Below are 25041 nucleotides of genomic sequence, written 5' to 3'. Positions count from 1 at the left end.
ATCGTTCTCCTTGTTTATTTCTGTGACAATGAGCAATCAGCAAAAAGTCAACGATGACGTTTAACAATTATATTTTTTGAAGCCGCTCAGATACTTCGTTCGCTCAGACAGCTATTCAAGAATGGCTGTAAACAAGCCGAGCTTTTGCGGATTCGCGTGTTATTTGTCAGTTTTGGGTTGTGTTTCTAAAAATTAGTTGTAAATGAAGTATTGTAATGTTCCTTATGTCTTCCGATAAGCTTTGGTTTAATTACAATAATCAAAAAAGAGTCCCCGGAAAGCTGCGATAGATTATGCTTAAATAAGCGTGTAAGCGGCACGCGGTTGTATATTTTTATAAAAATAATGGTTTTGAGCATGCAAACCAGTTTGTAAATGTCAACTCTCTGAAACACTTGCAAAATACGCATCCAAAGTTTTGCAATGGTGAAATATAGGGAGAATGTTTCTGAGGTCAAAGGTCGGAAAACATCCTATGAATCTTTCCATGCTGTGTATGTAAATAATGTCAAAATCATCTGAAACTATAGAACGATGCTTGTGCTGCCAAAATAAACAAGCAGACGGGGTCCAAATTGAATGATCAAAAGGACGGATTCGGACCGCGGTCCGCCAGTTGAGTAGCCCTGTACTAATCATATGATATGCATCAAGCTATATACACAATATTATGTAATGTATTGTCATGTCAGGTTTTGGGTACGGGAGCCTGATTGAAGATCGAAAATGTGATAATCAAACTTCCTACATCTCCACGTGGATATTAATCTCAAAAGACATACTGTAATGCCAAAGTGCAAATAGCTATCGAATAAAGTTGGCTTTAATCAGTTCAAATTGCTTTCTTTCAATAAATCAAATAAACAAACAAACAGAGAACATCCTTCAAGCATCTTGACATTCATTTACTTTCATCTCTCCAAGTTTTACATCACTCTGAGACCCGTTGAAGCTTATATTAAAAATTTCTGATACGGATTGCAGTGATTTTTTTGTAAATGACCTCTGAATGGCAACTGAGGTTCTTCTATGCGTCTCCGGTATAACAAACATAGCGAATGGTATAACCATAGTTGTGAGAACGAGAAATGGAATCAGCGAAAATGAACCCCATGACTCGATAGAATAGGGAAATACAAAGGAAATTATCCCCCCCAAAATCCAGAACGTACATTGGCTATAGAAAATGACAGTGGATCTGCTGCTTGCAGTTGTCAGTTCAGACGGCAAGGCAGCTATAGAAAACAATGGACCGATCTGAAGACCAAAAACCATCAAAAACATGCTGACAATCACAAGCAAATTTAAACTCGGATATTTGAAACGAAGTTTATCTGAGACAATGAACAAAATATAACTCGAAGATACGATGAATAGACCGAAAACCAGTACTTTCTTTGTGCCAAACTTTTTCTGCAATGGAGAGGAAACAGCAAATGCCAAAATGCACTGAAGAAATAGTCCCATTGACACCAACGTAACGTACTCCTCGGCAACTCCGGCATTTAGAAGCACAGAATTTGAATACATAGTAATGACCTGGAACATTAAATACAGAATGAAATGTAAAAATGTGTAAAACTACATCAATATTGACAGGACAATCACAGCAAAATACTGTTTATTTAAGTGTGATATTGTCATCCAATCTCTGTTTGGTGATATTCCCGTTTTGTAAACTCTGTGGATTTATTAGATATATGGTTGTAACTTCAACCCGATTATTAAAAATTAAATTAAAATATCTCCACCGACCTGAACTCCTCCGAACTGTGGTGAGATCATTGCAATGATGGTTACAAAAAATTGGAATCGGTAATGAGGAGATCGTAGAAGCGTCATAAGAGGCATCTCGGTTTCTCCAGCATCGCATTTTGATTCTTCTTCCAAAACTTCAAACTCGTCATTGACATTAGCTGTTATCACAATAAAACGAGAATACTTCTATTTTATATAAACATTCATATTTTACTCAACGAGAGCATCTATATACCTGCAAAATGAAAAAAAAAAATAGACAAGTGGTCACTATTCAAGTGCTTCTCAGCCTTTTTCATATCGCGGCCAAATTTATTAAGGATTTTTTTCAGCGGCTACAATAACTTCAATAAGTCGACACAGGGTTGTCCAAAACAAATCGAATATTTGAATATCAAAGCAAGTTCTAAGTATTCAAATATATTTTCGAATAATAGTCACTTTTAGCTTACCGGTGGGTGTTTCGTATTCGAAGGAAATCTTCAGGCTTGGCCATGGAATACGTCTTATTGGATGGGATGGGACAGCACACATTTGTATTTCCTAAGGGACACGTGGGACACGAAATACCGTAGGATTTTGGGGGAATTGATGGTAAAACATTTTGTTATGGATTTCGTTTGACTGGATTTCGTTTGACTTGCAGTTTATTCATCTGCTGAACCGCGAACATTAGTGATTGTTTTGAGCATTAAAAAAAAAAAACGGGCAGATAGGGAAAAAAGAGTTGACTTTTTGCCTTTATTCCTTAAGACTACATGTTTACTAACTTCAAAATGCATAAAGCACACAAAAACGATCCCAAAATTACGTTTTAATTAAAAACAGAATTTTTTCGTGTGAGTGCGCCGCACGAACAAAAGGGTCGTTTTTCATTATTTGTTGTCTTGTTCTTATTGTATTCATCTTAGTATCGTGATGAAAAAATCGTTTTTCTCATTGATTACTGTACTATTTGCTTTGAAATTTTCAGTGGTTAAAGATGGAATTTTTTCCTAGAAGGCTATTACTTTTATATTATTTTCAAATTTTCTTAGAATCATATGAGATTTAATATTTCAATATTATTTTCGATGTATTACATTTTAATCATGGGAACACCATTTTTGTTCTGCCAAGCGTGACGGCCGATTCTGAAAATTCTTGCTCAAGAAACTCGGAAGATTCTTGAGGTTACCGGTACGCGTATTGTTGTGAACTACTGCTTCGCTTGGTGCACATATATTTGTAGACTGCGGTATTTACTGTTATGATACCGTGATAACTCTAATTAGTTGGTATTTCAATTGAAGTTGAACAGAATCGCGAAAGAAACTGGGAAATCCGTGTACCTGTAACAGTGTCGATATGGAGGCCCAAAGCGGGGCTTGCAGTCACAGTTATGATTAATTTCTTTTAATATGGGGGCTTGTTTGAAATAGGTAAACTGTGTCGTACTGGGTACCGGTACTAGTAAGACAGTTACCATAGTAATGTAGCTGTTTCACTGTTCACTGTTCGTGCAGGATACTCTATGGTTTTCGGTGAAGTGATGATAATATATTTCGTTTTATTCTACGTGTCCATATATTTAAACATAGCTCTCTTGTTTTTTATTGATTTGTATTCCAAGGGGAAGAAATCCCATGGAATGGGTTGGTATGGAAAAGGCATTAATTGCTATGGGATGGGGTGGGACTAAAAATTTGTCCCATTGACAATCCTTGGAATCTTCAAACGATTTTCTGCGTTTTCACGTATTGTAATGACGATAAAACAGAATCGCCATGGTATCTTCTGTGCGAGCGTGCGCGCATATGGCTGCGACAATCTTGCACGGTTGCGTGGTGGGCATTGCCGCCATTCCATTGCAAGGCTTCCTGTTTACGCATTGATTTCCAGTACGTCCAAAACGTGAAAATTATGTAAAGCCGTAATTGTTACGATACTCAAAATAGTTTATTTTTTTTCCGCTTTTCGACATATAATTTTGATAATGATAGTTAAAAGTATCGACTTTTATAATGATGATTTTCTATTGCGTAAAATATTCAAATCCATGACCGATACCAGCTTTCTAAACCGTATATTAATTTTATTCAACATAACTCAATGATGCGCCGACCTGAAAAAAAAAGCTTACCTAAAATACCACGGAAATCTGGGGACATAAAATGTGTGGTAAACTGCTCGATAATAATTAATTTTCTGTTCGTATTTTCGTACTTAAGGAAAATAGAAACCTTCCTATTTTCGAATACCACCACGTATAATGAATGACATGGGTGGCCACAGACGCATCCTATAGTTACGTTCGAGTGCCTGAATTGATGGAACCTACTGGGATCTTCATTAGAAAGTATTGCTATCATTTTAAAAATTCGCAATAATTTTAATTTCAACACAAAATATATATATAGAAAAATACGAATAATCTGGCAACGAGTTCGCGGCCCACCATTATATGCTTGGCGGCCCACCAGTGGGCCGCGGACCATCGGTTGAGACGCGCTGGAGTATTCAATACCGTAGATTATTTGCTTTTCGTGATCAGTGTCGAAATAAATGGTCGCTATTGCTTTTTAATATCATGACAAACTCCACGACGTTACAAATTAGGAATTGCCATATAAGTAAGAATGTCCAACTGTTAATTAGGCATAATGTGATTAATAAAGTTGATAGAAAACTAAGCAATGTGTCCTGACATACTACTACTACTACTACTACTACTACTACTACTACTTATTTATCGCCATTCCTTCTCTTTCAACAACCTAGATTTGGTATAAATTTTTTTCTCCCCATTATTTACTTATTAGCTACCCGGAAAAATATATTTTATTAGGAAACTCTGAGTAGTAGTTATTTTAATACATCAAAGCTAGTTTGCGGAGCACGCTCAAAATTATTATTATACCTGCTCGCAATTTCTTCATCGCAAGAAGTGATGCAATCCGCTTCTCATGCTTGAGTAGGTATGCTGGTGTATTAGTGATCACGGGCCAACAAACGATGTATAAGAGAGAAGCTAAAATTGGAACACACATCATCCACATCCATAGTTGGGGAGTTCCTAAAGCCTATAAACATGATTAATATTAATTAATGCCAATACTATATTATATATGCACAGAATTGAATGAAATGGAAAATTTATCAAATTATTACTAAATAGCAAACCCAATAAATAACGAGAATGTCATTGGAATTTGTAGAATTTTGACATTATACACGTTAATAATAACTAATCATTGCGAACATTGAAGAACGTGAAATTTCCTCTCGTTATGCAATGGAGATTGCAGGCATTTATATATATTTATAATAACCTTATGGTAATAAATTTGATTTTCTTTTGGCCTAATTTAAAAAGTGAGCAACTGTTTATATCTGCACAAAATATTAGTTTAGTGTAACCATTTTATCGTTATTCAGAACAGAAATGTAGTGGGTTTCAGATTTACCTTAGCATGTCCAACACTAATCCCCACTGCACACGATACAAACTGCATCGTGGAAAGCGGACTTTGGTAAAATCCAAGTCGCGATCTACATGTTGTTTCGGCAATGAATACTAATACTGCTAGAAATCCAATAGACCTCGCTACCCCGTTCAAGAATCTTCCAACAATAAGACTTTCGTACGAATGATAATATTTTGCAATAGGGCCCATCATCACTGAAGATAATATGAACAATATGTGAACGAGCAGGATAACCATCTTCCGACTGTAAACAAAACAAAAGTATATTTAACAAGCGTTATATCATATAAAATGTACCCGGTTTGTACAGATTCATTTTAGGCGATGTGAAAATAGCTGCAAAGATTATTATATTAACGCAAAGAAAGGTGAAAATGAGAAAAAAAATTGCATGTATCGGGAATAAGTTGTAATATAGGAAAATTCAAATCCATAGCCGAATATTATTCATTACAAAAATTTGACGTTCGACAGGTTCTTTGGAATATAAATATGAACGTTGGTCGATGAGAGTGCCGCGTATTTCACTTGATAAGATAATAAATACGCAATATGGAAACATTAAAGAGTTTGTCGCCTCCCAATAATTTCGTCTATATTTAAACACATGTTGTTTCCGCTTTACAAACTATCATTTCCGAAATGTGCGATAGTCGAGCGCAAACAAATGGCTATTATGCATCAGTGTTTGGACTACCACGCGTTTCGCCAGATTCCTGGCGTAATTACAGATCGCATGGAAGGGCAAAATAGAATTTATTTCATCAGGTCGAATGATTCGAATATTTTTACGAATTGTCGAATATCGGGTATTTTTAGTATATATACAACAGATATCCAAAGCGGTAGACATTCTAATGTTGGTGAGCTATTTCAGCCCGTTCTCCTTTTTTACAAAGACCAAATATTACTCCACGGTGAGCGTCGGAGTTTGGCTTTATATTCATGGGAGATATGCGTTCATATCGCCGACCTATGTTAAATTAAGAAGTGAATTCGGGACTTTATCTTTCTCCCCGCCGTTTGTACCTGTCCCAATTTTGAGAGAACAATATTGCCATTGTTACGCCGGAATGCGAATATCTATGAAGGCGGTTTAGTTGAAAGTAACAATTTAAAAATATTTCGATGTTCACATGATTTGCTAAATTCAGTAGTGCCAGAATTCTTAATAAATTACTCGAATCATCTATTCAGCATTCAGACATTATTTCTATTATAGGTTGCGCATTCTAATGAATACTTTACATAAATAGCGATTCAAACTCTAATTGCATAACATACAGAAACACTCATAATAAATTATATACAATATCAATATATATATTAAATTTGGTTAATGAATGCTCCAACCTACCTGAACTTGCTCAGCATTATTTTAACCAGTAAAGATCCGACTAAACATCCCCATACCAAGCACGACTGACTGAGAGTAAAAATTAAATCTGTCGTAGAAGTTGGTGGGTAGTCTTCGTATCTGTGCTGACAATTTTTATTTTTGTGAACGTTACTTTTATTTATCACTTAATAAAGATGTGTCATGTGAGCATCATCCGACTATGCAATCTGTATCAGTGCATGTGTGAAACTCGGGTATTTATATCACTGATGCTCACTGAACCAGGTTTCGACATTTGTTTATTTCCGTTCTTGCAGGTTTTAGTAAGCAAGCTTCATATATTCCCCCTATTTAATAATTTTATGGCTTGCTTATCTCAGAATAGTGTTTGTTTGTCGATTCGTTTATCAAACTCCAATAGGACGAAGGCCGGGATTGATCCTGATAGAAACAACTCGATTAACTGTCATTACTATTATTTCTATTACTACAATCTCAATTATCTGCTTATTATGCAACTTGAAGTATTTTTTTCATATGACTCGTTTATTGCAGGGTTAAACTTCAGGTCAGATACATAAGCACCAGTACCGGTAATTCAAAAACGCCACTTACCTGGAAACTTTCGTTTATGAAAACTTTTATTACAGGCGTTAATGAATTCAGTGCCGTCAAATGAAATCCAATTATGAACGCATACGGGATTTCTGTGATGAAAATAACAAAAACGCAAAAATTCGAGTTTTGTTCTTTGTTAGTCGTTCTCCTTTCCATTTTTCCACAATGCTTGTAAAATAAATTTATTTACTGTTAATTTATTGAAACCTATATTTAAAATTTCCAAGTATCCAGCACGCGAAGAAAACAAACTTCAAACATTAACAAACAAACATAACAAACAACTTTTAATAAGCTTAATCTTGAAATTGAAATTCCATCACACCACGAGGCCGCATTGTTTGCTAAAATGGAGTGATATTAATCAAAAAATTGCGTTAGTATAATAATAATAAACCAACTTGACCTTGGCTTTGAATGCTAACATCAGAATTCATGTTCCCTCGAGGCTGCTTTTTGTAAATCAGAAATACCATGAACGTAGATGCTTGCTGTTGGACCGTTCTGCGGTTAAACATCAGTTAAGAGTTAAGATCTGCTTTAAGTAACACTATCTAAAAATTGTGAGAAATATATGCCGTTGGAAATGATTTTGTCAACAATAGAACTATGATTTCCATGCAATATTGTCCTAAAGTACTATTTGTTACACTTTTGGTGCTGTTGGCGCATTGAAAATGTAAGTGGTCTCTATTGGGAGGTTGCACAAAAAGTTTTGAATTTAATTAGATACGGATCGTTATTCCGTTGATTGCGTCATACAAAAATTTAGTTGAATCCATTTGCGGCAAACGTCATGAGTTAATAACAAGGTGTCATAATGAGCAAAACGTTATAAGCTATCTCTGAGCATTATCTTTTGCTGAAATTAACAAAATTGAATTTCAAATATATGCAATGTATCTTCTTGATATTAGAATAAGTTGCAAAACCTTATGGTATGAATTTGCTAAAGGTTGAAAGCGTTGCTTTTAACTTAAAAACTCGTCTGGGAATGTGAATGGGCATTATATATATTTCATAAACCGTGTGTAACCCCGTGGCCCTGTTATTTCCACAGCTCCTGCGTACATCTCACCGGTATCTATTCGCACAATTTCCCCAATCCCAAACGCCCGCGAGTATTTCACCGTGTTTTATCACATCTATTCGACTAATGTCACAAGAAAGGGTTCTGATTAGAGAGCGTATAATCAAGCTTATCTCATGCCACAAGGTGTCATTTCCCATGCAGCATTCATGTATACAACCTCATTTAAAGTTTTGGCAACTTTGCTGCTGAATTTCGACCTGCGTTGAAACTATCTTGGAATAATCGCTGTTTGCGAAATTTGTACCTCGTCTGATGAAGTCGCATTCAATTTTGACGATGACTTTTTTTATTTAGCCCATCATTAAACCCTTTGCAAAAATGATTTACTCAAACAGCATTTTTTTCTTTCCAATTGAAGCTCAATTTTAGGCCCTCACAATTATCAATAGAATTTACTTTTAAATATTAAACGTTATAGTTGGTACTATCTTGAAGCAATCGAATCAAAACAAATTGATTATTCGCTGTTTGCGAAATTTGTACCTCACTTCACAGCATGGCTCTGCTGCCTCCTACAACGTGCTGCCCGGGGCGGTTGCCCCCTTCGCCCTCTGTTGAAAAATATGATCACCACGTCAATGCGATCTTATCTTCAAGTCTCCCGAAAACAAAAGAACCTTAACTTGTTACAGTAGTTAATCCTCACTAATAGATGTCAATGCAACGTGATTTAAATTGATATTTATACACTAATCATATGATATTCATCGAGCTATTTACACGATATTATGTAATGTATTGTCATGTCAAGTTTTGGGTACGGGAGTCTGATTGAAGATTGATAAATTGATAATTGAACTTCCTACATCTCCACGTGGGTTTTTATCCTGAAAGACATACTGTAATTCCGAAGTGCGACTAGCTATCGGATGAAGTTGGCTCCGATCAGTTCAAATTGCTTCTTTCAATAAATGAAATAAACAAACAAACAGAGAACATCATTCAAGCATCTTGGCATTCATTTTCTTTCATCTCTCCAAGTTTTACATCACTCTGACTCCTGTTGAAGCTTATATTGAAAATTGCTGATGCGGATTGCAGTGACTTTTTTCGAAATGACCTCTGAATCGCAACTGAGGTTCTTCTATGCGTCTCCGGTATTACAAACATGGCGAATGGTATGAGCATAGTTATGAGAACGAGAAATGGAATCAACGAAAATGAACCCCATGGCTCGCTAGAATAGGGAAATACAAAGGAAATTATTCCCCCCAAAATCCAGAACGTACATTGGCTGTAGAAAATGATAGTGGGTCTGCTGCTTGCTGTTGTCAGTTCAGACGGCAAAGCAGTTATAGAAAACAATGGACCGATCTGAAGACCAGAAACCGTCAAAAACATGCTGACAATTACAAGCAAATTTAAACTCGGATATTTGAAACGAAGTTTATCTGAGACAATGAACAAAGTATAACTCGAAGATACGATGAATAGACCGAAAACAAGTACTTTCTTTGTTCCAAACTTTTTCTGCAATGGAGAGGAAACAGCAAATGCCAAAATGCACTGAAGAAATAGTCCCATTGACACCAACGTAACGTACTCCTCGGCAACTCCGGCATTTAGAAGCACAGAATTTGAATACATGGTGATGGCCTGGAACGATAAGTACAGAATAAAAATAATATGTGAAACTGTGTAAAACTATTTCAATAGTGAATGTACAGTCAAATACGGTTTTATCAGAATCTAATCAAGTTGCAATATAGACAAGTAATTATATAAAATCAACTAGTTTAATGACAGTGTGTCATTGTAATGTATAGGCTGTTTGGTGATATTCCCGTTACATAAACTCTGATGATTTATTGGAGGGATGGTTGAAACTTCAACCCGATTACTAAAAATAAAATTAAAATATCTCCACCGACCTGAACTCCTCCGAACTGTGGTGAGCACATTGTAATGATGGTTACAAAAAATTGAAATCGGTAATGAGGAGATCGTAGAAGAGTCATAAGAGCCATCTCGGTTTCTCCAGCATCGCATTTGGATTCTTCTTCTAAAACTTCAAACTCGTGATTGACATCAGCTGTTATAACATTAAAACGTGAATACTTCCCTTTATATAAACATTTATATTGGACTCCACGAGAGCACCTATATGACTTGAGCAAAATGAAATAAAACAGACAACAGATCACTATGGACTATTCAATACTGTAGAGCGGGGGTCGGCACACTGCGGTCCGCGGGCCAAATGTGGCCCACAAACAAATTTTTTGCGGCCCTTGAGCGATTTTAATTCATTAAACAAAAATTGATTCTAAATGTTATTGTATCCACATGGATTTATGTGGTAACAAGTGCCGCTGTTCATCGCTTGTTTTATAACAAGTAGTATCAGTTGTAAGTCGTTTATTTGATGAACGTCCAATCGTTGATTGTAATTGAAAAATTTAAAAATGTCTGGGAAACGAAGGGAAGTTTACGACGAGGGCCGAACTTTCCGAAGTGCTTATGCTTATCGCGCATTTCAAAACTAGTTTGCTTGATATGCCAGGTCAACATCACAGTTATTGAGGTATTTGATGTTAAACGTGTCATTGAAAAAACAAAATTCGACCCCGAGCTGCTCATCTGTGCGACAGTGTAAAACGTGAAGTGTGTAGGTTCGAAAGCACATATTGCTGTGAGAAGCCCGCGAGAGATATTTGACCCGCGAATACATAAAGTTTGCCGACCACTGCTGTCTTTGCTTTATGTGATCAGTTTCGAAATATATGGTCGCTATTGCCCTTTATTAATATTATGACAATCTCCACAACGTTATAAATTAGGAATTGCCATAGGTAAGAATGTCCAACTAAACTATTTATCAGGCATAATCTGATGAGCAAAGTTGATGAAAAAACTAAGCAATGTTTCCTGACCTGCTACAATATTCTTCCTTCTTTAACAACCTATATTTGGTATACATTATTTTCACCCCAATATTTACTTTTTAGCTACCCGGAAGAAAATATTTTATTAGGAAACTCTGCAAGTAATTCATTTTAATACACCAACGCTAGTTCGCGGTGCACGATCGAAAATATTGTTATACCTGCCCGCAATTTCTTCATCACAAGAAGTGCTCCACTCCGTCCCTTATGCTTGAGTAGGTATACTGGTGTTTCAGTGATTACAGGCCAACAAACGATGTATAAGAGAGAAGCTAAAATTGGAACACACATTATCCACATCCATAATTGGGCAGTTCCTAAAGCCTGTAAACATGATAAATATTAATTAATATCAATATTATACCGTGTTTATATGTAAAGATTGAATAAAGTGGAAAATTTATTAAATCGGCGCGAGACCTAATGAAGGTTGCTGTAAAGTGTAGATAATATATGACTGAATATTACTACATAGCAAACGCTCTATAAATAACGCGAATATCATTGGTATTTGTAGGATTTTAACATTATCTACGTTATGACTATGATAATAATGAATCATTGAGAACATCGAAATTTCCTCTCATTATGCATCGGAGATTGCAAGCTTTTATATTTATGGTAATTTTGATCTATTTCAAAAGTGAACAACTGTACAGATCTGCTCAAAATATTTAGTTTGGTGCGATCATTATCGTTATCCCGTGAAGAAATGTAGCGGGTTAGATTTTAGATTTACCTTAGCATGTCCAACACTAATCCCCACTGCACACGATACAAACTGCATCGTGGAAAGCGGACTTTGGTAAAATCCAAGTCTCGATCTACACGTTGTTTCGGCAATGAATACTAATACTGCTGAAAATCCAATAGACCTCGCTACCCCGTTCAAGAATCTTCCAACAATAAGACTTTCGTACGAATGATAATATTTTGCAATAGGACCCATCAACACTGAAGATAATATGAACAATATATGAACGAGCAGGATAGCCATCTTCCGACTGTGTAAACAAAATAAAAGTATATTTAACAAGCATCATTCAAAATCTACCCGACTGGCACAGATTCATGTCAGGCGTTGTGAAAATAGCTGCAATGAATAATATATTAACGTAAAGTCAAATGAAAATGAAAAAAAAAAGATTTATTGCATGTATCGGGAATAACTTATATATAAAAATTCAAATTCATCGCTGAATATTATTCCTTATGAATATTTGACGTTCGACCGGTTCTTTGGAATATATGAACGTTGGTCGATGAGAGTGCCGCGTATTTTTCTTCGTAAGATAATAAATACGCAATATAGAAACATCAAGAAGGTGTTCCTGCTATAGCATGAAATCTACCGCAATATTTTACCTACTCCTGTTCCGTATGAGATCTACCGCGTCCCCTGGGACCTGTTCGCATAAAATAGAACATCGCCTATTTAACTATATAGCAATGAGTGATCGACCGTAAAAAGTAAAAGATGCAAGGCAACTGAATTTGAACCCGAGTGGGCGACATTCGGCGCCAGACTTTACGCTATATTCACGGCGCACTTACGCGAAAAAAATGTAGTTTTTCGAATAAAACTCTATTTTGATATCGCTAATGTGTACTTTATGCAATTTTACAGCTTTTAAACACGTAGCATGAGGAATGAAGACAAAAGGTCAACTCTTCGTCCTCATCTCTGCTCGATTGTCCTTCAAAATGCTGGAAAAATCACCCATATTTGCTAAACGGTTCGGTTCAGTAGATATATATATAAACGGCAGCTCACGAAATTACGTTACGTAACAATAGAGGCAGACATTACGTAACAGGAAGTAAACGACATAGAAAGTAAAATAAATTTATTGATTTATATACACATCATTTAAAATAAGAAACAAAAAAAATATTTATAATAAATACGATATCTAAAATATACTATTAATTTTCGCGGAGCACCTAGCAACTCGTCACGACGCAACCTTTGGGAACCGCTGCGCTATACTATAGCGACTGTAGTATCACCAAAATGAAGAAGAGGACATTTTATTGCTATTCGTGAGGTCAGTTACAATAATATTCAGATATTTATATGCTCTGCAAAATCTTCACTATTAGTGCCAGAATTCTTGGTAAACTACTTAAATCATCTATTCAGCATTCAGACATTACTTCTATTATAAGTTGCACATTCTAATATATACTTCACATAAATAGCGATTTAAAATATAATGACACAGCACACTCACTTATAATAAATTGTATACAATACCAATATAATATATTTGTTTAATGAATGTTCCAACCTACCTGATCTTGCTCAGCATTATTTTAACCAGTAAAGATCCGGCTAAACATCCCCATACCAAGCACGACTGACTGAGAGTAAAAATTAAATCTGTTGTTGAAGTTGGAGGGTAGTCTTCGTATCTGTGCTAAAAGTTTTCATTTTATGTTAACGTTACTTTTATCTATCACCCCAAAATAAATGATGATGTACATCATCCGGCTATGCAATCTGTATCAGTGCATGTGTGAAACTCGGGTATTTATAACACTAATACTCACTGAACCAGGTCGAAGCAAAGACGACCTTTGGCTATTTCAGTTCTTGCAGATTTTAGTAGGCAAGCTTCATATTTATTTCCCTATTCATTAATTTTATAGCTTGCTTAAGTGCTAGTTTGTAGATTTGTTTATTAAACTCAAATCCGACGCAGGTCAGGATTGATCTTAAAAGAAACAACTCGATTTAACTGTCATTACTATTATTTCTATTACTACAATCTCAATTACCGACTTATTATGCAACTTGAAGTATTTTTTTCATATGACTCGTGTATTGCAGGGTTAAACTTCAGGTCAGATACATAAGCACCAGTTCCGGTAATTAAAAAACGCCACTTACTTGGAAACTTTCGTTTATGAAAACTTTTATTACAGGCGTTAGTGAATTCAGTGCAGTCAAATGAAATCCCATTATGAACGCATACGGGATTTCTGTGATGAAAATAACGAAAACGCAAAAATTCGAGTTTTGTTCTTTGTTAGTCGTTCTTCTTTCCATTTTTTGCACAGTGCATGAAAAATTCACTGTTAATTTATTGAAACCTGTATTTAAAATTTCCAAGCATTCAGGACGTAAAGAAAACAAACTTCAGGCAATAACAAACAAACACGAGAATATCAGTCGGAGACCAAAGACTTATCGATCGAAAGTTAGGGGATCCCAATACAGAAACTGCGGTTTCAAATTATTCACTCTTACTCCACAGTAACACCACGTGTCCCTTCACTAATTAATCAATAACTCGCTAATTATACGACATAATTCATCCAAAATCAATAGGCTTCTGGTCCGAGATATGATGAATGCACATGCAAAATTTGGAGCAGATTCAACCTGCTTTCGTGAGATATCGCGTGTATCTAACAAACAAACAGACAAACAAACAGAGAAATACCTATCAACATTCTTACCGGTAAAGATCGATAAGTAATAATAAGTTTTAACTTTTAACAAGATTCATCTCAAAATTGAAATTCCATTATACCACGGTGCCGCACTAGTCGCTAGAATGTAGTTAAATGAATCAACAAATCACGTTAAATATAAGAATGGACAAAGTTGACCTGGGCTTTGAATGCTTACATTAGAATTCATGTTCCCTTGAGGCTGATCGCGTGTATCTAACAAACAAACAGACAAACAAACAGAGAAATACCTATCAACATTCTTACCGGTAAAGATCGATAAGTAATAATAAGTTTTAACTTTTAACAAGATTCATCTCAAAATTGAAATTCCATTATACCACGGTGCCGCACTAGTCGCTAGAATGTAGTTAAATGAATCAACAAATCACGTTAAATATAAGAATGGACAAAGTTGACCTGGGCTTTGAATGCTTACATTAGAATTCATGTTCCCTTGAGGCTGCTTTTTGTGAATCAGAAATACCATGGATACTTGCTGTTGGACCGTTAAACAGCAGTTAAGAGTTGAGGTCTGCTTTTAGAGACACTCTCAAAAAATTGAGAGAAATATATGCCGTTGGAAATAATTCAGTCAACAATAGGACTATAGAAAACGTAAATAGTCTCTATTGGGAGGTTGCACAAAAAGTTGTGAATTTAATTAGATATATAATAGATAGTTATACCGTAGATTGCGTCATACAAAAAGTTAATAGAATATAATTTCGGTAAAATTGATCAGAAGATCAGAATTGGCAATTTCATTCCGTGTTACCTCTCATACATACATAGCTCATGCCTACTCTCAAATCGTCCTGTAAACCTTGTACGAAACTATCGGCTCAAATCTTGCTATTTACCTCAACACCAGTATTTCTTGTGCAAATTCAAGTACTTCAATTTCTAAGGCTACTCAATTACTGTCCTATATTTTTCCAAAACTAATATGTTCTTATTCATTGCCTTTCCAATAAACCCGCATAATAAAATCCAATGGTTTGGTATTGATTTTGGATAGGGGAAGTTATTGTTTTGTAAAAAAGTTTAGCGATAACAAGATACTATGTATATACACCTATAGCTTTAGCTACATAATTACTTACTATAGTCTATAGACTTTAAATATCATACGTTTCATTAGATGTTTTGACAGCAAATCTACTGTATGACCTAAGGCATGCGAATATTTTATCTCCAACATTTATTTATATTAAATTTGGGGAATTTTAAAAATGAACCGTTTCTAGTTCAAACGGGCCCAAAACGTGCGAGTTAAGTAATGTTATATATACCTTTCCACTTTTATTTTTTTGTTGTATCTGAAATAAATTAATCCTCTATTACTTTCTATTACAAACAATAAACGAATTTTTATGAATCAAAAACTCTTTAAGCATATTTACGCTAGAATTCGCTTCAAGATGAATCGTAACGTTTCATGCAAAAGGATTGTAGCAACATTACAGCATGATTTATGCTAGCTAGGAAACGATTGACGCTTAATTGCCGGGATGTACTCGACTGAAAAACATTAGGTATATACTTGGTATAGCATCATAATTGCAAAAATCACTGCAAGGAATGTCTGTCATCTTATCGACTTTAAAATATAAACTTTCAACTATGCCAACTCTATTACCAACTATCAATATATAAGTAGGAACATTTTGCAACTTGATGTTATAGCTATCTGCGTGTCTGCTTAGCCGTGACGAAATCTACAAGAGATGATGTCGACACTGCCATGCCGAATACTTTAAACTTATATATCACACGATATCATATCGATAAAAATGATTAATCTCGTGGTACAATAAAGCTGTAGTCTATATGTCAGCATTTTCAAGTCAATGTTATGTAGCATACACCGCAGGAAGACCAACGGAAAATATTTTATTTTGAACAGTACGGAACATTTTGCAACTATTTTCTGCAACCTGATGTTATGACTACCTACGTGTCTCCTTGTCTGCTTAGCCGTGGCGGAATCAACAAGAGCATATACCAAAGGATTGCGCAGCGGAAAATATTTCTACCACATACCTTTTTATTACTAGATACCGTTAGTCATCATTGAACAATAGCATGGATACTTTTTAATTGACGAATTAACTGTGTAGCAGCATCAGTTTGATTTATTTCATGCATATTTTGCTCTTTGTTTGAGTTTGGCTTAAAAGGTATTACACAACTTACGTTATATTTATGCTTGGTTTTGAAAAAACTGTAAGACCTGAATTAGAATGTACAGGCTAATATGTGTCCGCATTTATTACTGCGGTATTTGTGTTTCCACAGCTCCGTCTTTTATCATATATATTCGTGTGATATCACAACGAAGAATTCGATTAAAGAGCATCTTATCAAGCATTTCCTATGCCACAAGGTGTCATTGTCCACTTTTAGTGGTTTCAACATTTGGCTATTTGGCAACACAAGTTTTTGCGATTTTGCTGAATTTCACCCTACGTCCAAACAATCGTATTACAATCGAATCAAAGTAAATCGATTAATCGCTGTTTGCAAAAATCAAAATTCGTCTGATGAAGTTGGACTGGGATTTCACTTAACCCATCGTTGACCTTTTGCAAAAAATGTATTCATTCTAACAGCAAATTGAACTCAATTCAAATTAACCTAATTTTAAACCCTCGCAATCATAAATAAAATTAGCATTCAAACATTGAACGGTGTAGTTTATTATGGTGTATACCAAAATGCTTTTCCAAACAAATGTAAGTCAATGCACATATATATTATCCCAATAAATACAAAAAATCAAGTATACGAGTACACAAGCTTATAAGATGAGAGAAGAATCAATTCACAGTAGAATCTGGTTTTTGAATCCACGGGAAAGATCTTTGTTCGGCATTACTATTGAGTTACGGATGACAACCTCTGGAGGAATGATAACGTCGCGACCTGCACAAAAAGATCTTTAGTCATTCAGCTCATATTTGAGTAAGTAGGCCTCGATGTGCTAGTGCTATAGGGTATAAAGGTTTATGTATGTTCATTGTAAAAACTTAGAATATGTCGACTAATTGCCCAGTACCACTTATAATAATAAATTGAGAATACCAATGGTTCTAAGTTTTTCGCTATTTTCTTCGTTGTTTCTGAAAATTCCTACGCCCTATATGATGATGTAAGCTGATTGAAAAGTGATTTATTCAATTAGGAATTCTTTTCAGGTTGAAAATCGCTGGGTAAAGACTATACTTTTAGGTAAGATACCACCCGTTCTTTTTGTAAATCTTTGAGATTTAGTATATGCTTGTATGGGGATTGTCAAGATCATGAGTATATATAAATTCATGTAAATGTTCTCATGTGTAAAATGCCACATATATTTCAAAACTCATATTATGTTCTGGTTTATTGCATGACTGTTTAAAACGGAATAATCAAAGTTGCTAACTTGGATTTCTTTTGAGGGAGGGGAAATCGCAATGTACTTGATTATAAAATTCAATAGTAGTTTGTAATGTATTATGAAGATATCATAAACAATACCTAAGATAGTGATTGAAGGTCGAAGTCTCCCGTCTTCATCAAAAAGATAGAAATTATCAGTGGTAGCATGTGGTGCGTTCGGATCAAGCTCCGTTGGAGTTCCTTCTACTCTCGCCCACTCACCAACTACAGAATGCCAGCCAATAATGCTATTTAAGATGCAACAATGGTCCTAAAATAAATAAGAACATTTAAAGTTGCGGCTACATATCACTATTCAATGCTTTAAAATAATTAGTCATGCTTTCCACTAAAACAGATATATAAATATGTATTAGGAATTTTTAAATATAGTATTTACTTATATTATAGTGTATCTATAAAATATCTAAGTGCATATCCTATGATTCTAATATAGTAATAGAAATTGTTCTTTTTGCTTGACAAACCAGTTCTTAGAGTTGTATTTTTGGAAAACAAGTTATTACACAAATTAACTATAAGCAGCGGTATTTGTTTGAAACACATGCAATTTTTATAATCTTATGCCAAAAACCAAAAAATTTGAAAATTTCAGTATTTGTAACCAAAAATGAGTAAAGATAAAAACTTTTATACGATTCAATTTTTTTTATATTTTTCTATAACACACAAATAATACTAAAATTTGTTCAACTTACTTTGAGTGTAGCTCCTTCCAACACGATAGAATTTTTTACTCTTACGCCAGGTCCAACGACAACTCCTGCGCCAATTGTTACGTAAGGCCCAAGCTAATAAATAAAATAAACCAATTTACTTATTATATTGATGTTGTGCTCCCACCTACCATGCTTAATAATGTGCACATCGGATTATAATGCGTAAGCGAGGTCTATACAACACTTTTATCTCTTCACATTCTACTAATCGCTGTGGCGCAAAGTGTATTTTGAACATCCTAACGCAGCGGTTCCCAATGGGTGGGCCCCGACGAGTTGCTAAGTGCGCCGCAAAAATTAACATAATTAACAGGGCTGAACATATTTATAGGATTGAACATTTTACATAGTGTACTTGTTATGAATGTTTTATTGTTTCTCATTTTAAATAATGTGTACGAGATGAATCAATAAATTCATTTCCCCTTTATATGTCGTTTACTATCTGTTACGTAGTGTCTGTCTCTATTGTTACGTAGCCATAGAGGTAGACACTACTTGGTGCAATTTTGTGAGCTGCGGTTTATTTATCTGCTGAACCGAGTTTAGCGAACGTGAGTGATTTTTTAGCATTTCGAAGGTAAAATCAGACAGAGATTTATTCCTTGGGTCCTCATGTTTGCAAATTTCAAAAGGGAAGTACACATAAACGAACACAAAATTGAGTTTTATTTGGAGATAGCATTTTTTTTTCGTGTACGTGCGCCGTGAGTTTTTTCCCTGATAATTTGGCGCCGCACGAACAAAAAGTTTGGGAACCGCTATCCTAACGAGAACACAGTTTTAATTCCTCTCCAAACACCCGGTAATTCAAACTGGCCACACTCAACATATTTCAGATAATCGTTACAATATTTTCGTATTTTCATTTAGTTTTGCCATGTACAAAGATAAAAGAAATGGTAATTAATAACAAAAATTTTCAAACAGTTGAAATTGAGCACAAAATGGAAGGTTTCGTAGCAAAATTATTGAAACTCATTTACATTGGTACAAAAAATGCGATTATCTCTAATCAATGCATAGAATATCGCGATTTATATATCAACCTTATTCTAAGCTATTTATACCATAACTATATTATAACTATTCATAAACTCCCGTTGGAAGTGCCCAGTTATGGCAATGGTCAACTATTATAGAATACAAATGGCTTACCACAGCTGTTGCGTCAACTTCAGCAGTTCTATGTATGGACACTGTTCCAATGCAACCTGGATGATCTGTGAGACGATCAGGATGAGTTTTCTTATATGTTTCTAATATTGCACGGTTTGCGTACAATGCAGATCTGTTAACAGATTTGAAATTGTTAGATTTGATGACAAATGAAAAACTGTTTTCAGTCGTGTTCTTGCCTCTATAAAACCCATTTTATTAAAAGCGAAAGTCATGTGGTTTATAACAACTTGTATGTAAACTAGAATCCTTGCAGGTTATTTCTACTAGATTACGAAACTAATAATCATTCACATCACGTGGCTTGTATGCATGGTTGATATAGGTTCTTGAATGACAAATTATTGTACTTTATTACTTATCGATCTTAAGATCGGTAAGTATGTTGATAGGTATTTGTCTGTTTGTTTGTTTGTTTGTTAGATACACGCGATATCTCACGAAAGCAAGGTTGAATATGCTCCAAATTTTGCATGTGCATTTATCATAGTTCGGTAGAGAAGCCTATTGATTTTAGATAGATTATGTCGTATAATTAGCGAGTTATTAATTAATTAGTGATGGGACACACGGTGTCACTATGGAGTAACTCCACTGTTTTGGGGGATCCCCTAACCTTCGATCGATAAGTCTTCGGTTTCCAACCGAATTCTAGTTGTATTATTGTACTGTATTTGAATTTTTGCTTCTGACATGATAGATCCAGCTGTCATGTTACCAGGGCGCTATCATTTACATTGATTCCATTGAGTAGGCCTGATTTTGTGTAGGATAAAATTCGAGTTTTTAACAAGCCTTTAGCTGGAATATTTAAAATATAAATGCACTTACCCTGCAGACTTGATGCTCATCCAAAACCGGTCACATTTGTAAGCAAACAACTTTCCTCTTGTAGCTAAAATAGGGAAAACATCTTTCTCAAAGAATATCCGGCCGAGAGTTTGTTGCAGAGGTGAGTAATTGTCAAAAACTGTTTCTTTGCTGTCCTCTATGTCGAGCAAGTTGATTTGACGCGCTATTGGTCTAAAATATGATTTTTTTGAATTAAATTTTGTGTTCGATTGCTGGGGCATAATACGTCAAACTTTTGGAATTTGAAAATTATCATCGGATTTATCAGTAATATCAACGCTGGCTTCTTACAATTGCAGCCTTGATCGATCACGCACGATCAATGTATTTGCTACTTTGTATCAAAGTAAATATTTCTACACCAGCATTTAAAACTAAGTTTTCATAAAATTGTACATAAGATACTTACTCGGCAAAACTTGGACGATGACGTTTTTGGAAAAGTGCGCCAATATCGCTGAAAATTTCCATTGTAAAGAAATATACACCAGCATTTATATCCCTACTAACAAATGTTTCTGGCTTGTCTATATAATGAACAACTTCATTAGTTTTGTGATCAATTCCAGCACATCCATAATACTTGCTTTGCTCTCTGGGAACCTGAAATTGTGTACAAATTTATAATATAATATATAAGGCACCGAAAAATCAGAAAAAGTACTTCGTTTCAAATTTGTTACTTCGCTAATCGACATTCTCTCAAGTTTCAAAAAATTTTTTTTTTTTGAAACGTCCACAACACTGGTACTCAACCAGTGGGCCATGGCCCACTTCTGGGCCACAGAAACATTTTTAGGTGGGCCACGAACATATTGAAAACTGCTAGATTTATTGATAAATTAGTTTAATTTTGTATCAATGTATCAATGAATGATGATGGTAATTCTCATTTTAATTATTAAAGTGGAAGTGTCCATCGTTTCGAAATGAATTTTTGGTTTTTCCCTTGCATGGGAAAGTTAATGGGCCACCAATTTTTTTGTGCAACAAGAGTGGGCCACGAAAAAAAGGTTGAGAACCACTGGTCTACAATGTATGTAGACTCTACATGTATCTTATAGAGTGTCGTGATTGCTCCAGAAATAGTCACATATTCGTCGAGGTACCAGGTTTGCGAAAAACGTATTTTATTTGTGATATGCGACCCCAATTCACGCCATTGCCAAAATCGAGATCACAAGCATCCCCAATGCGAATGAACAAGGTTGTATATAGTACTAGATACATGATTCGAATATGAAACCATGTAGTAAAGTATAAGCAGACATCAATTTACAAAAGAAAACTACTATTGTCTTTACAGCTCTTCAATGACATGAAATTAGTAGTAAGTAGTACGTAGCGTAAGCGTAACATATTGATGCTACGTATTTTTACCTAGGTACTCACTTCGACTGTCATCATAATGAATTGCATGAATTTGGCTCTGAAATCCAGTATTTCACGCAGGGGAAATTCACAAAAAACATCGCTGTACAATACAAAGAATGCATCGGGATCGCCACTTGTTATGACGTCACGAAAATGATATAAACAGCCAGCAGTTCCAAGCATTGTATACTCTTGAAGATAACTGAAAAAATATTGTTTTTAGTTATTCAGGTAGTTTTTTTTTTATACTAATTTAGATTGTAAAGCACATGTTATGGCTATCATTTAGTAGTAGTATCATACAAGTGTGGTTTAACATAGCTTACGCTGCTCTGCGAAAACAATAATAAACATTCAAGAGGTATGAACCTATATTTTATGTCTCTCAATCTGGCACATTTAAGGTGCAAACTTGATTTTATTAGGTTTTGAATTTTACAATTTGTGCCAGGTTGTATACAATTGCGTAACCAGACTTGGTTGATTGCACCGTTGACTAGAACCTCTAGTGCTCACTAAGTTCAATGACCACTGCATCGAACAAACACATTCACAACTATTCAATCTGCGTTTCTCCGATTCTCACCTGATTGGTTTCCCAATGATTTGACGTTGTCTCCTAATAAATCGATTCAGAGCGTCTGATGGTTGATAAAAGCCAACTAAGAGGATTTCCTCGATCTCTTCGAGCTAAATGAGAATTCAGTAGATTTGAATATTTTTGGTGTTTGCACTCAAAATTTGAGCCCCAAAATATATTTGAAGCTTCACGCAGTTCATGTATATAATAAGCATTGTCTCATACAAAGATCTGAAAATAGGTTCCTAAATAAAATGTATCTCACAAAGAAGTGTGTTTCTCCACTCAATTATTTCCACGAGTTTTACAGTCATCGCCCGTACATATTCCTGAAATTTGCTACTATGTATACTTATATTCAGCTCCAAGATTTTATTCAAAATATGACTTCATGATCTTATCTTATCCTAATTGAAATGATTCTGAGTCTTATTCGCGAAATAATTACGTTTGGTTGTTGAAATATGTAAGTCATGATTACATCTATACTAACCTTTGCACACGCTTCAATATGATGATGCACCATTGGAAAACCGGCAATCGGAAACAGTGGTTTTGGAACGTCAAGACTCAAAGGTCTGAAGCGAGTACCTGAAAATAATGTGAGAACAAATTTGAGTAAATGAACAAATATTCAAATGCGACCATATTCCCCATAATACAATGTCTGTGTATATACATTTTTTCGTAACTGTACATCTTGACATATTTGACAAAATTTTATATTCCTATTTAGGAGTTGAGTTTGACGTGATTCATTGCAACGTTCATCAAATTTAATAATTTAAACCCCAGTTGTTGAACAAAAGATGATATTACAGAAGAGTCACATAACTGCCGTATGAATTGCTCTGTGCAACTTTGTTTAATCGTCAATGACTTCTAGGCATTTTGGTTGCAATTTAAAAGGCAACTACTGCGATATAAATCGAGAAAAAAATCTATTTATCTTCTCAGAAGTGAATACGTAGATCGCAACGGCACAATCAATACGTAGTAAATTGCCGCAGGCGACACGTCCTAGAAGTGATCATAACACGAATATCATTTCCTCAGCACAATGGATCTATATACGTTCAACGCGCATCATATATCGTACGTGCTTGACAGTGAATAGAAAATTCACCATAAACTAACTATGGCATGATGTGGAATTTTCAATATGACGGAGAGTTATCTATCTGAACATGATAAGCGAAATGTTCTGGCCAATATTCACTACAATTTCTTAATAAAACCAGATAACAATACAAAAGTGGGCAAGGTATAATGTTTCATCTAAATCATTTATCACCGAATAGATGAGGAAAGTTCGTTAATATCTTCTATGTGCACCCCAGTTATGAAATTCTTTTTTTAATGTAAAATTAATTGAAATATTCTTCATATATAATAAAAGGAAGTTTACTAGAAATTATCGCCTTTCAGTCCGGTGTGATCTAAATTACAGAGTGTCATACCTTTCTGGGGTCCACCAAGGAGTATCACTGCCTTCATACGCATTTCTTTCTTGTTTATGTATGAGTTGCCCTAAATTATCTTCAATAAAGAGTTTCTAGATGTATATTATGTTAGAGATTAGGATTAATACGTTGACGTAATACACTTTTCCTTATTTCCATCCCAATAAAAATCTATTCACTGCCATATATGGTACCACTAAATAAACGGATAAATGAAGCTAATTATATTGATGACTGAAGACACGCTATTCTATTGTGCTACACAATTACAGTATTCTATTGTGTTCATCTGTAAAACGTGGAAATCTAAAATCAAATATCTATTTTAAGCCCATAATAATCATATTTCGAAAAAGTAACATAATTAACACTGAAAATATCGACTGGCTGTTTTTTTTCACAAATAATTTAAATGATTAGTGACAGCTGCAAGTCGTAACACCGATTTTATCGAAAATATTCACGTCCCAGCATTCATTATTAAAAAACTTTATCAGATGATACATTTTAAACGCCTTTCTCTTATCCTCGGCTTCATAATAACTGAAATCAGAACATCCACGCAAATTCTGCGTTGGCGATTAACTTGCTCCTCGACTTATGACGTATACACCTCGCAGGCCCTCCAGCGATAATTAAATTGTACTGTATTGCACCGTGTTTCATCAACCATGAAAGCTATTGCATTTATGTTGATTGGAATTTTCTCTGAATTGCTTGCGCATACTAATTCCAATAAAATGTTTGTTCGCCGACCGAATCACAGCATGGCAGTATGCATCTTTCAATATTATTACCGATAAATCTGCAT

General features: G+C 35.0%; 2 protein-coding genes across 4 annotated transcripts; both read right to left on the bottom strand.

The window, feature by feature from the left end:
- On the bottom strand, positions 1-16094 carry LOC120330373 (solute carrier family 2, facilitated glucose transporter member 1-like). 3 transcript variants are annotated; one of them, XM_078118440.1, is made up of 9 exons: positions 14626-16094; positions 14054-14256; positions 13456-13580; positions 11900-12164; positions 11322-11484; positions 10147-10307; positions 7589-9871; positions 7180-7271; positions 6669-6702 (listed from the first exon to the last, which is right to left on the bottom strand). In XM_078118440.1, exons 2-7 carry the CDS (start codon positions 14210-14212, stop codon positions 9218-9220), a joined length of 1527 nt encoding a protein of 508 aa, XP_077974566.1. In that variant the 5' UTR covers positions 14213-14256; positions 14626-16094; the 3' UTR covers positions 6669-6702; positions 7180-7271; positions 7589-9217. The 3 variants fall into 3 exon arrangements, with proteins under 3 accessions (XP_077974568.1, XP_077974566.1, XP_077974567.1); XM_078118441.1 differs by lacking the exon at positions 14626-16094 and having other exon boundaries at positions 6675-6702; positions 7180-7686; positions 8672-9871; positions 14054-14584; XM_078118442.1 differs by lacking the exons at positions 10147-10307; positions 11322-11484; positions 11900-12164; ... (1 more) ...; positions 14054-14256; positions 14626-16094 and adding exons at positions 1-1539; positions 1756-1916; positions 4658-4820; positions 5205-5469 and having other exon boundaries at positions 6583-6702; positions 7589-9214.
- A 1209-nt stretch (positions 16095-17303) lies between these two features.
- On the bottom strand, positions 17304-24628 carry LOC120330302 (mannose-1-phosphate guanylyltransferase regulatory subunit alpha-A-like). Its single transcript, XM_078118443.1, has 10 exons — positions 24228-24628; positions 23261-23358; positions 22774-22877; positions 22206-22389; positions 21223-21416; positions 20793-20984; positions 19941-20073; positions 18762-18854; positions 18142-18313; positions 17304-17547 (listed from the first exon to the last, which is right to left on the bottom strand). The coding sequence occupies exons 1-10, from the start codon at positions 24268-24270 to the stop codon at positions 17447-17449; spliced, it is 1314 nt and encodes a 437-aa protein (XP_077974569.1). The 5' UTR covers positions 24271-24628; the 3' UTR covers positions 17304-17446.
- Positions 24629-25041: the final 413 nt, after the last annotated feature.

This window comes from Styela clava, chromosome 12, assembly GCF_964204865.1.
Source record: "Styela clava chromosome 12, kaStyClav1.hap1.2, whole genome shotgun sequence".
Lineage (NCBI taxonomy): Eukaryota > Metazoa > Chordata > Ascidiacea > Stolidobranchia > Styelidae > Styela > Styela clava.
Note: the sequence above shows the minus strand (reverse complement) of the source record. Positions and strands in the feature narration are given on the sequence as shown.